The sequence below is a fragment of the Austrofundulus limnaeus genome, unplaced genomic scaffold (genome assembly GCF_001266775.1).
Source record: "Austrofundulus limnaeus strain Quisiro unplaced genomic scaffold, Austrofundulus_limnaeus-1.0 Scaffold63, whole genome shotgun sequence".
Classification (NCBI taxonomy): Eukaryota; Metazoa; Chordata; class Actinopteri; order Cyprinodontiformes; family Rivulidae; genus Austrofundulus; species Austrofundulus limnaeus.
In genome coordinates, this window is record NW_013952465.1 from 345,793 (window position 1) to 359,664 (window position 13,872).

At 41.0% G+C, this 13,872-nt stretch overlaps 1 protein-coding gene across 1 annotated transcript in view; it reads left to right on the top strand.

Annotated features, from left to right (window-relative positions):
• The window catches only part of plcb1l (phospholipase C beta 1-like), a gene marked incomplete in the record, with an annotated part of 181,791 nt that overhangs the window by 85,076 nt on the left and 82,843 nt on the right, over window positions 1-13,872 (top strand). The window contains 4 exon segments of the mRNA XM_014009893.1: window positions 7,130-7,270; window positions 7,357-7,436; window positions 8,908-8,961; window positions 11,189-11,264. Coding sequence (XP_013865347.1) covers window positions 7,130-7,270; window positions 7,357-7,436; window positions 8,908-8,961; window positions 11,189-11,264 — 351 coding nt within the window.

Genomic DNA, 13,872 nt, shown 5'->3' on the forward strand with positions numbered 1-13,872 from the left:
AGAGCTCAAAAGAGGACAAATTGTTGGTGCACATCTTGCTGGTGCATCTGTGACCAAGACAGCAAGTCTTTGTGATGGATCAAGAGCCACAGTATCCAGGGTAATGTCAGCATACCACCAAGAAGGACCAAGCACATCCAACAGGATTAACTGTGGACGCAAGAGGAATCTGTCTGAAAACCAGGTGTTTCAGTTTCATTGTCTAAACCCTCTATCTCTGTCAGTCCCTTTCCTGTCAGCAGCTACGTTTACATGGACAAAAGTAATCGGATTAAACGGCCGTTCGGAATAAAAATGCATCACGTAAACAGCCCGTTCCGATTATTCTGATTCGATTGAGCTCARTCCGAATGAATTTCTAATCCGAACGAAAAGGGTGGTTTATGCCGATTGATAATCGGAATGACGTTCATATAAACACTTAATCGGATCATCTTATTCTGATTATAGAAAACTGACCTGTGCGCATGTCTGCTGACTTTCATTCACCCGGTTAGAGGAGGTGGGACAGCAGTGCTCCAGCTGCGCTGCACACCACACAGAACTTTTCCTCCTCGCTCTCTTAACAGATGAAAAGGAGGCAAACAGCAGACGTTGCTTCGCAAAAAAACAATAATAATAAAAAGCACGTACTGCTTCATCTGCGGTCTGCAGCTCAACCGAGGAGACGAGTAACGACGTCTCTACCATTATTAAAAGCTGACACGGGTCCGTCCTGAGCGCACAGAGGAGCTTTGTTTACGTTTGTAACATGGAAGTAGAGCTGAAAGTTTACAACACTATGCATGTCCGCACTTTTTTTCTGAATAAAAGTCCGGTGCATGTAAATACTTTTCATCATCGGACTGTGTCCATGTAAACAGTACATTCGGATTTTTTAATCTGAACACATTTCAATCCGATCAAAAAATTTTGTGCATGTAAACATAGCTAGTCTGATGAATCTATCTACACCTGTTCCCTGTTTTAACAGCCACAGCTGCAGAGCCACTCCACTCCTCAGCTCCAGGCCAGTTCTTTTAGTTCCTCAGCCCACCTCACACATTGGTCTGGCATTGTTGTGCTTCCATACCATGTCTGGTTCTCCTTGTGCCTGCTTGTAATTTTTATCCTCWATTCATGTAAGGTTTTTACTGCCACATCAGCTTTTTTATTTTGTATTTTATTTTTCTTTTTTTGTGTCAAAACAAAAGTTATATTTTATTTGGCCACCACAGAAAAAGAACAAGTTTTTTTCCAACTCCCTTGTGTCTGTCTACTCCTGGGTTGAAAATCTTCTGGACCCTTGACAGAATGAGAGAAAAGTGACAGTGGTTACATTGTAAGATTTCTCTAGAAGATTTCTGACTCTTATATCCTGTTATATCCCTAATTGTAGCCTGATTGTTCAGAAACATTCATTATTTTAAATACTGAAATCAACCTTAGATTTAAAGATATAYAGACTTTTTTTCCTTTGAAGTACTTCCATGATTGGATGTTGTATTTAATGATTTCAATTCAATTTWATTTTAAACTTTTAGAACAGTAAATTCTGCATTCAGACTCTGTATGCTGATGAACCCAAGTGTCAAAATTTCTTTCCCAGTGTAGAATGACAATAAATTGAATTTGTCACAAAAACATTTTCACTAAAAAAATGTATTTAGAGTAGTTTTTTTAAAAGCATCACTTTGTCAAATTATTGCATTTTTTTATTTTTAAATCTCTGCAAAGTGCACAGCCTAGCTGGATCCACAAAAGCATATCCATATTTTCTCTTTGATGTTTTCACACAAACGTATTTCAAAAATTGGTACATTTGTGAAGGAAGAGATGTAGCGAATCTGCTTTACATTTAGGTCAAACGTTTGGCGTCATGATGAAGGAGATTTCTCTCGGCATCACACTCGTGAGTTCATAGTAAATGGGTTTCCTGTAGGATGAATATATAAAGCATCTTTTGGTAATTTCAGATGTTTTTTTTAAATATAAATAAATACTGAAAGTAAAACAGAGGTGAAATGAAATCTGACTCTTCAGATCTCTGCCTCCCTTTACTCTCATTGAGTTGGCATATGTGTAGGTAGTGAGGTCAATCAATCATTCATGTTGACATTTCCTTTGATCCGATGTCCCTCTGTGTATATTTAGCAGCACAAACATCATCCAGTTACCTTCTATGGGTTATGTTTTGTGCTTTTGAAAGTGTGTGGACGAGCAGCACTGTGGCAGAGCTGGCATGTGTGTGTATCTGCGTGTGTGAGTTCACTAGTCCCGTGTTGTAGCACTGATGACCCGAGGTGTTTCTGGCTTCCCTTCGCCAATCGGAACCTCTCCCTTTGTGCCCAACAGAGCATGTCACAGTTCGAGCACACGCCTGGCGACAGGTGTGTGGAGGAGGAGGTGTGTGTGTGTGTGTGTGTGGGGGGGGGGGGGTGACAAACTAATGCAGGCAGGAAAAGGTCTGTGTTTCCTCAGGCAGCAGCTTCACCTGAAGTGTCTGAGCAGAGTCCCCACACTGACACACTACAGCTCCGCGAGTCCCTCACGAAACATAACGCTGCTGTCAGAATACACAGATACGTGGCATATAGTCACACTCGTGCAGTCTGGAAGTAGTCGACGTTCAACCGGCCATTTTGTTTCCAAATAAAGCCCTCACAAGGAAATGTCTTTTTTTTCCCCGAAACACAAATCATCCACTTCCCCTCAACCACACATCTTCAACACAAATCCGATCCCACCCTCTCCACTCCGCCTGGTTGGCTCTAAATCTCCAGTCTTGTGGTGACTGGGACCTCAGGCATGCCTCTAACGCCTCCCAGAATGCACCAGTACAAATTAGATTTCGCTCACATGGCTAAGCCCCTTCTCTGTTCCCCTGTTTCTTTCAAGTCAAGGTGTCTTTTCGTCTTCTTTTCGTCTGTGGCCCCCGCTCGTTACRCCCTTGTTCAGTAGGGCTCACCTGCATAACATCATCTTGTTTCTCAAGATGCCGTAAGGCAGCTCGGCACTGACTACACACAAGGAGATAAGCTGCACACCAGGGTTATTATAGTTAACTAAAACTAACTAAATAACGAAAACTGAAATTGAAAAAACATTTTAGTTAAATGAAATAAAAACTGTAATAAAATGAAAAAAACATAACTAACTAAAACTGTATAATCTTTTTACAAAACTAATTAAAACTGAAATAAAAGAATATCCTTAGTTTTAGTATTTGTCAATTTATTTTGAGACGTGGACTAATTAAAAAACTCATTTTTTCTTCAAAATGAGCAGTTTCACTGTGGGCAGCTTACGGCAAATTATGGTCCGTAATGTCACCTGTTTACAGTCTGYTGCTGCTGCTCAGCGCTCGCCTGCAAAATGATGACAATAAAAGTTTTCTTTGAATATGACTGTGAGAAAATTAAAAGCGTCTTGTAGTGGAAACGGATAATAGAATAGGTGGAATACGGACAAATTGAGTATCTTGACAAGCTAGCTTCTCTCATTAGCTCCCATGAAAAACAAGCCACAGCCCAGCCAGGTAGCACCAGGATCTAGACAACTATTGCCCAAGTCCTTTGTTGGCAAAACTGAGTAACAGGATTATCTTAGGAAGTTGTTGCTATAACGAACTGTGTTGACTGATGATTAAATATCTGCTGGTTAGTTAACTCACAGGAACACTTGAAGCTGGAGGATGCATCGGCAAATATGTTTATTCAAACTACAAAAAAAAATAGTACTAGAACTAATAGAAACTAAACTAAACTAAAACTAGCCATTAAAAAAGCAATGATAAGTAATAAAAACAAGCAAATCCATGCTAAAAACTAATTAAAACTAACTGAATTAAAAGATAAGATGTTAAAACTAAATTAAACTAAACTATAATGAAAAATCCAAAATTGTTATAACCTTGCACACTCAGTTAAAGTGAACATATCCTGCTTTTAAACCCTTCTTTTTCACACATTTAAATCGGTCAGGTGGGATCTATATAACATACATACACATAAAGTTGTCGACAAGGGAAGACTTGTTCATCCAGCCTTGCATGTTGGAGCCAGAATCTAAACAGTATCAAGTTATATTGACATTCAGATGTAGATGTTTTAGTAAATGAGATRTGCATCTTGCTGTCATCTTATCTGTTCCCAGAAGCCTTTCATCTTTGTCATTCAACCAAGGTACTTCTCAATTAGGGCTTTGATATCTTTAAGCAAACAGCAAGTGGCTTTTACACTTTGACATCCAGCTGGTGGCTCTCAGCATACACAAGTGGASATGAGTGGATTTCTATTCAGCTCAGAATGCAGGCTTATTTATTAGTAGTCAAGCCCAGGAGAAATTAAACCCTTGAATGATGCACACCAAATATGTCCTGCTTTAGCCACGAGCGGTGTTTAAATTAAGATTCACACTAAGCCGTGTAAAAGCAGAAATGCGGGCGGATTTAAGGGCTGTCCTCAGAAAACAACAATCTACCTAAAAAAGGTCCAGAGTGACATAAATGGGGGACACTAAGCTGCACAATTTGATTAGAGGGCGTGAGGGACGTGCAGAGGACATTTCTGCATGGCACAGGACACAATGCTCTTTTTTTGACTGGTTAAATGAGAGCTCATTTTCTTTCCCAACAAAAATCCTTTACAGAGCTTTTTGTTGTGTTAATTAAGCCAGAGCAACCGTTTTGTATGCTGCTTGCATGCTTAGCCACAAAGGAGGGAGAGAGAGCTTTGTGATTTGATTCGCTTGCACCCAAGAGGCATTCTAGTTTGTATTTGGAATTTTCACCAGAGATTTGAGCTCCTAAACGTGTTTTTGCTAAAATGAGTTTGGTTTAGTTTTCCCCTGATAGATACCTCAACAGAATGAAAACACTTTAGAGGATCTCTTTTTGTGTGAACTGGAGTTTTGCCAGCACCCAACTGTTTTGTTACAACAGAGAAGAAATTTCTTTAAAACAATGTGCTGAATCTGTTGGAGGATGAATGTGGGAGGACAATTCAATCTGCAAATTACTTCACTAAAAGCGGAGACAGTCTGTTCTCCTGAACKCGTAGCTTTAGTCGTAGCATTGCTTTAAAGAGAGATATCGTTTTCAAGCCTAACCTGGAGAGTGAAAGGGATGTCTGAGTTTCTTTTCTGAACCTGTTGCCTCTGCAACTTGACTACAAACAGTAGAAAATGAAGATGGCGAGATGTCAGAGTTTGAGGTTTTCTCAGGTAAATATGTACCCCAGAGTGGTGCCCCCCAGCTATTTCCGCTGTTGCTGTGAGCTGCCAATCAGCTGCAAGTGAGTTGAGTAAAGTAGGTTGGCTGTTTGAAATTGTTTTTTAGTAGTGAAAAACACCAATAGTTGTGGGGCTTRTCTAAAAGTAATGCTGTTTTAAACCAATTGCAACACTCTGAGTTAGCATGTTTATTAGAAACTACCTGTCACACTTGCTAACAGCTAACGTAAACACGTCAGAAAGGCTAACCAGATAATTAGMTAGTCAACACCCTGGTGTCGAGCTTGCTAACCAGCTAAATAACATCTAACATTAACCTTGCATGCTAACCAGCTACTTAACAAGGTAACATTAGCACATCAGGTTCCTCAAGTGGCCAATTAAAAGACTAATTTGAGTGTTTCTAATTAGCTAATTAGCTAATAACACATCAGGCTCACTAACTGCCTAATAGACTAGCTAACTTTTATACCTAAGTAAATTCCATGTAATGGATAAATAATTAGTAAATTACATGTTAATGAGTTTTAAAAAATGATTATCTGATTGACTTTAAATAGCACTTTAAATAACGGTCAACTCATTTGGGTGTGTTCTTTCATTCCCATTGGATGAATCTGTGTATCAAAATTGAGATAGCTATAAATATTAGCAATATTATAATACAACCTGATTTTTTCAGATTATAAACATTGTTATAACATAATGTCATTTTACTTAAGCAACTGTTGAATTAGTTGCATATTGGTTTTTAAACAAAAGCAAATAAACCATGAGATTTTGTTTTTGCTTTGTTTAGTTTTAGTACCATAAAACTACAACGTTTTGACTCAAGGTTACTGTACYCTCAGAATATAATACCAGCCCATGCTTAACTATTCTTTGAAAAATGGTTAAACACTAACAGTTTGATAAGTAGTCTGGAAATATCTGTTTGCTTCTATTATAGCTTTGGAGCCTTTTAAGTCTCTCTGGACTTTACCAAGACCCCAGTCTATCACTTCACTCATCATATTGTCCGTGTCACAGAGTACATCTTTCATTTATCAGACAAATTAGCTGTCAAATACCCTGGACTGCTAATAGTTTTTGTTTCAGCTCAGTGTTCTCAATGTTTTCAGTTCCAGAACTAAAAATCTTATGAGACAGTGCAGATCTGCTTCTCACTTCCTTCAAGAAAAGAAACATTCGTTGTCTTTTTTCATGGCCTGTTTTGCGTCATTTGATTCGCCTCCGAAGTTGTGTTTACTGGGTTTTGGATGCAGTCTTGGGTGATTTTCTTTTTTCTCCCTACAGTGTTTATTATTGCATGTTTGAAGACTACAAGCATGACAATGCATCTAAAGGCTTAAAGGCACAGTGTGTAGGATCTTCTCAATTCTTTTAGCCGAAATTGAGATAATCACTAATGACAATAATAAAAAACATGTCTAATCATTGCAGACAAAGACCTTGTTTTATTATTTTTACCTTATAAAAAGCTGTTTATATCTCCATGGTCGTGGGTCGCCAGTACAGGCAGCCGCCATCTTGCACCGCCATCTTGTCTACGAAGGCTCATGAAGGACAAACTGCGGTAGCGACGTCAAAAACGGTTTTAGTTGTAATATTATAAATGTAATATTTGTTGTCTGTCATTGTAGCTGGGATAATTTTACTTATTAAAGCTCATAATCWTACCACTTGAAACATCACTAGCCCTGAAGCTGCTGGTAGACATCGCGGTTGGAATTATCAAAGGTTTTTGACGCTTGAGAGACACCGTAGCAACTCCTTTGCGTTTGGAAGKGGGGGGGGGGGGGGGGRCCAGGGAGGATGATTCAGCCACTCAACCAGTAGATGTCACTGAAAACAACAAATCCTACACACTGTGCCTTTAAACCTGTGCTGCACTTTGTGTTTGTGTTTCTCCCTTCAGGACGCGAAGCTGCGCGAGCTGCTTGACGTCAGCACGCTGGTGGGGAAGCTGGAGAACAGGCTGGTGACGGTGGTGAGCGGCACGGACATGGTCAACATTGCCTACCTGAACTTCATGGCCTTTCAGGAGGAGATTGCGAAGGTGAAAACTGAGAGCCACCAGTAACAATATTTTATAAGGATCAAAATCCGATATGTGAGTTTTAGTTGTTGGTTTATTTCTGACAGGAATGGGCAGAAGAACTGTTCAAGCTGGCATCTAACCTCCTGGCACAGAACATGTCCCGAGAGGCCTGCCTGGAGAAAGCGTATGTTACCCTCACACACAGAAAAACCTAATTCACGGAAAAAAAAAAAACATCTGAAAGCTAACAATTCTTCTTGACAAAAGTAGTCGTTTTAAGTGCATACATCCCAGCAAGCATCCACTGCAGTTACTGAGGTGCACGTCTCCTGCAGGTTACATAAATTACCCCTCCACCTTGCCAGGAAGACTGTTTCGCAATCAGTTATCCTCACGTCACCTCTTGTTTTGTGGCTTAATTGTGTCGAACAGTTTATCACATCATCATCGTCTCACTGAGACGCACACACACACTGGCCCACGTCTGATTTATCTGCGTGGCGAGAGACTAAATGATGCTCATGCAGTGAGCTTAAATATGAATGTGAGATATTGCTTTTAGAGAATACCTGCGGCTGCGCATGGCGACATCTCCCAGCTGTCTGATGTTTATCAGCGAATAGAAGCCATTAACTCGCACCCCTGAGGAGTCTAATTGACTTATGAGACAATAAAAGTGGCCATCGACCGCATAGCACTAGGAGAGTTGGATAAAATGGAAGTGAGCAGGTTCCCGCAGTCACGTCGGCTGCTCACAGCGGCAGCTGTTGTGCACCGCTTCCTTACAAATAAGCCAATACTCCTTCCCACCACTTCTGCAGCTTGTTGAGGCTATATTCTCTGAAATGACGATTATGTTTCTCCGCGTGTGGCCAACTGTGTCTAGCTCTTGAGGCAGTGGCTATGTTTTTTCGAGAGGGGGGGGCGCCGGGTGAGAATGGCCATGTTAGCAGCAACGTGAAGGTGTTTTCTAATGGTTGTTCGATACAAGATGTTCTTTTGAGATCAGCGTGATAGAAATAAAGGCACTCTATTTGGGCGAACCACACTGACAAGTTAAACATTGGTAATCAGGAAGAAACATGATAAATAAGTCCCTTGAATCATCTTTTAGTTGTTTTGACAAGTTCATTCTGAGGTCAACTGTACACACTTTATTGAAAGAGTCTCAAGACAAAAACAAATAATAGAAAACATTCTGTAGCCTTTTTGCAACCAAAAGCATGAGTGACTTTGCCTGTAGAAGGCAACCTGCCCTCTGTAGTGGACACTGTGATGGATACTAATTATTAGCCAGCAGCCACTTAAAGCCCAGCCTGTAACGATAGTTCCTGTTGCAGCGGAGCTATTTATAGCGCAGGTTGCTCCACCCGCGTTGTTGCTGTTGCTGCACGGTTCTGCCCTGCCAATGCTTGAGACTTCCAGGGATTAACTATAAGTATAACCTGGCATATAAACATAGACCGACATTCATGTTATGCARAGAGCTCCACTTGTGCGGACGCTGGGAAATGTGCAMACAGCCGTATGTTTTTTTTTYCCCRTTCACGTAAACACAATCAATGCTTACAAAGCACACGTTCAAAGAGAATACATCTGAGCAGGAATACTGTGCTTAACTGCTACATCATGTTTAAAACATATTCTCTGTCCAGATACACTCGGCTGAAGCTGCAGCTCAATCCTGAGGGACGAATTCCTGTCAAGAAGTAAGTCTGTCGGACTCGCTCACTCGTCTCTCCCCTGATACCTTTCCACTCTTTTGATCAACACAAACTGCACCTCACTCTGCCTTTTCCCTTTCACTCTGGACATTTCAACACGCACCCAGTCTCTACATGTGCACACGCGTTGCACAAGTTGGTGTACATGCATTTGCTGAGTGAGCCTCAGTTCAAAGTTTGCCTCGTGTGCAAGATTTTTCTTTTGTGTCTTTCACTTTGGCCAATATTGCTTTCATTTCTCTTCGCCGTCAGCTCCTTGGAAAATCCAACTCGCTCCATCTCCATTACTCAAGTTGAGATTTCAGGCAGCAACAGTGAACTCCTGTGATAACCTCCCTCAGAGCCACACGGGGAAGCGGTGGGTGTCAAAACACAGAGGCAGAGACGTGCTCCTCGCCGTTTAGGGAATTAACCTCCTTGCTGGGAGGACATGTCTGCTTGACTAATGTCAGCTTGACAGTGCTCTCCCACGAAGCGTACAGTCTTTACTCATAGATCCACACAGGCGCGCCTCAGCAAATAATTAAGACCAACTATCAAATGAAAACAGACCTAAACAATCACACAGTGGCTGTAACAAACCAGAGTTCACAGTAACAAATCACATTTATTGCCTGTAAGCAGAAGAATAAAACAGAAGACAGGAGTTCCTCCACACAGATGGCACAATATTTTAATCTGTCAGAGAACGCTGACGTGTGCTAAATGAACCGGGACGCTGATGAAATCAGATTTTTAGCATCGTTTTCACGCATGTCTTACAGAGAAACAGCACACCCGCAYATTAATTGTTTGTTTTGGATCTGCAGCCGATGACAAGATTTGTTGTTACAAGCTGACATGAATGATAACGCTAATAATAGCACTGACGGAACAACATCAACATTGTGAATGAGGTTTTGTCTGCTTATGTTTGTACTTCAGCCTCACAAAGATTTACAATCATTATTATTTCATGAACGTGCTGATTTTGTGTGGATGTTTGTTTTTTTATTATTCTACTTTCCTGCCAAACATGTATTAAGTCTTTTTGTCAGACGCCATCAAAGGTCTGTGTGTGTGTGTGTGTGTGTGGGGGGGGGCTTCTGGTGACATTCAGGGGCAATTTTAGGACAAAACGCCTACTTTTGGGGACAACTGGTGCATTTGGGGACTTAAGTTGAGTCCCCATTTGGTTTAAATGCCATTGGTGGGTTGGGGGTTGGGTTTAGGACCAAGGTGTGAATTGAGTTCAGGTTAGTTTTAGGGTCAGATGAGGTTAGCCTCAGGGTTTGTGGTCAGGGTTAGGCTATAAAAGTTCCAAAAAATGAATGGAAGTCAGTGGAAAGTCCCCATAAGGATAGAGAGACATAGTAGGTGTGGATGTGTGTGGATTTGTAGTTCTGTCAAGTTAGCATTCAATGTGGCTGCCAAAGCCAATCAGCATTAGCCCAAACAAAAATGTGCATAACTCTGTGTTTTTGTAAATGCTTTATTAAAACTTACTGTGGTAGTAGCTGAGTATAATTCACAACACATACTCTGAATTCTACATATTGCACAATAGGGATGTAAGAATACATCGATCCACATCAATGCATTGATTTAATGATTAATGATGTTAAAGACACAGCTTATTTCTGGTGTGGCAGCAGCTGAGCACCATCACATGCTCCAAGCACGAACACAGATCTTGCGCTCGTAGGTTTAACAAACTCGCTGCAACTCTTTCATTTATCATCATAAGATGATTTAATCTAAAATCTGGCATTAAAGATAGCTTTTGATAAGCTTTAAGCAAAGCTTGGCCTTTAACTCTTATAGTTCTAGTAAAAATGAATGTTAACATTTGAACAAAACCTAAAAAAATGGAATTCTTGAGTTTATTTAAATGCTGTCGGATGGCTGTGCTTCCCTCGTATTCTTCTACATCTTCCTCTGCAGTCTTCACGCTGCGTCTTCATTTTCAACGTGTGTCCTACTTTCGTCTTTCAGCTTGTAGGATTTTGCTGGAGTTTGTGTTCGTGCCGAGTTTTTCCTTTCCRTCCCTTCAATAGAAAAAGATTGTCCTCGGAGGAAAACAGAAGGTCCTCGCAGGAGATGCTGAATAAGTGTCAGCTCAAAGTTGTGGTGAATTCGCAAGTTTGACGCGCCCATGATCAGAGAGGAAAACTTCTCTGTCAACATCTCCTGTTTTCACTCATAGGACGTATGTTTTTTTTAATCTTTATAGTATCTTCAGGGTGTTCTCTGCAGACAGGAAGCGAGTGGAGACAGCGTTGGAAAACTGCAACCTCCCTTCTGGCAGAGTAAGACAACAAAACACCAAAGCTTTCTGTTTTTTAATTTCATTTTTTCTCCAATATATTACAGTCTCCCTGTATTTCCTCTGTTTATAAATCAGCTTCCACACGTCTCTTCTCTCTGTCTCATCCTTTCTGTCTTATCTCAGTCTTCGAGCTCTTTAATCTTCTCCACCCATCCATCAGCCGGTCCTCTCGCCATTTAGCCCATTATCTATCCACCTGAAGCCACAACTGATTGCCGCTTCGCTCATTTGTTTGGAGTCATACTTTCTGCATGCCTGCATGACTTCCCACTCAGAACTGATTTAGTCGTGGTTGTAATACAACAAACCGACCCACGGGGAGCAATAAAGATGACAAAAGCTGCTTTATAACTACCTTTTTTTAAAGACTTCACTCTAAAAGAAGCTGCCTCCTCATGCAAAGGCGTGCAAGCAGTCCCTCGGCACCGTCTCTGCATTCTAACAAAACAGCAGCAAGCAATTTGCATCCCTGGAAGTGGCGAAAATGCTGTTTAATGAAGTTCCAAACACATGCCGAWACATATGGGCACACAGGAGAGCGGACACAGCGAAGCTCTAATAAACGGCTTCTGAATACAAACAGAGGAAACACACAGAAAAACAAACATGCACAGAGAGAGGGAGAGAGAGAGCGAACAGGCTAAACATAATTAGCACAAGGAAGGACGACAGGAGAAAAAAAACATGTTGCTGTATGAAGGTCTAGTGGGATTTGTTGTTGTTCCATTGCACAAGTAATTACAGCTAAATGATATTGCTGTTAATCCCTCAAACACACACACACACACACACATAAACACACACATTCTCTCTCTCCATGCATCCACAACGCGTTCCTCACAAGGTCCTCTGAAGAATCAGTGAGTGTCAGCAGGGCTTGACCTGCATCCCTCTCCCTCAGTGCATCCTTCCACACCTCCTTTTTYCCTCACTTCTTTCTGGTTCTGCTCTGATTGTTGCTGCTGCTGACTGCGGAGGGCACTCTGTCTTTATCAGACCTGCTTGATTCTGATAGCTATGGGGAAAAAAACTTGCTCTACAGGTGTGAACCCCAGCAAGTTCTGATAACTATTTGGATTTTCAGACTTGCATAACCTTAAGATTTTGCATACATGAATAAAAAAAGCACTACAACAAATTGATTGAAACTGTGCAATTAATGAACAGTAGACAACATGACTCGATACCCTGCAGAGGCATTAAAGGTGAGGTTAATAATCCGATCGAACTGGAAAGAATGTTTTAGGTACAACTCCACAGACATGCAATAGGTGTATATCCAGGGTTGCTCTAATGTATTATTAGGCTGGTAGGCACTTGCACAGTGTGCGCTAAAAATTGTCCTCATCAGCATTGAGCAGTGAAGCTAAAATCTATTGTAATGCCCCTCAGCATGCAAAAAATGAGTCGTAGTCCTCTGCAAACACTTTAGAGTTTTATGAAACGTCCAAAAACAGGTAACAGGAGGTGCTATTATAGGCACAACTCGCTGGAAAACATAGTTAACCCCATCAGTCTGTTTTCTCTGTCCCAGTGTTGCTCTGGGCTCATGGTGATCCTCATGTATGTTTAATTAGTGGGAGAGGGCTTGATTCAGGGGGATTCCGATAACATTGTTGTTGCACTTTCCTGTATTGACAACTATAGAATTTAAAGCGATGCTCAGGTCACTAGTAGACAGTTGGTCGTTGCATTTAAGGCATAACCGGTCATAACTGGTCATCATTTGGGGGCCCCACATCAACCTGGAGATTAAACTATTGCCTGTTTTGCCTGGCCTGTTGCATGGAGCCTGAATGAAATAGTAACAAGTTGATCAATGTTACATTTTCAGACGTTTGATAGATGGTTCGGTAGATTTGGCTTACATAACTAATAAGAGCTCTCTCATTGAAGACACTATAAGGCAGTGAAATGATCAGGTCACACGCTGGTAACAGACTGACGAATGCATCGAGGTGTAGTTATGCTTTATATTACACTATTGTCTCCGTAGCCTCCATCTCAAACACTGAGCATCACTAAAGAGAAAATAAAACCACTACGCTGCAGAAATCACAGCAAAGAGTTTACACGAATACTTCTTGTAAACAAACAGAGCTAACACAGCCAAGATTAAATTTGCAGCAAATTTTACTTAATTTGACTTTATGTTATTGCTAGATTTTTTTAAATGGTATACTGTTTACCTGTATTACCACTCAAACCTACTACTGACTTACTGATTCACAGTATATAATGAACTCTTTAATTACAATTTTGGCCACAAAAACTGTCTTTTAATGACCAAGAACGCTGTCCTGATGCATCTCAGTAATCCAGGTAAAAATCAAAAAGAAAAAAATTGTATAGGTCTTCTGGACGGGTTCTTCTCTAGTGAAACGTTTCATCTCTCCTCCAAGAGACTTCTTCAGTCTGAGAGTTTACCACTGGTTTGGGTCTGGGTTTGGGGTCTTCATTTTCACCTGAAGGTTGCATGGAATCTTGTCTCTGTTTTCTGTCTGCTTTCAGGAAAGCCCAGTCAGGATAACCACACTGCTCCAGGGCCTGTCGTGTGTGTGATTTCTCTTTCTGCCTGGCTCCTGGGT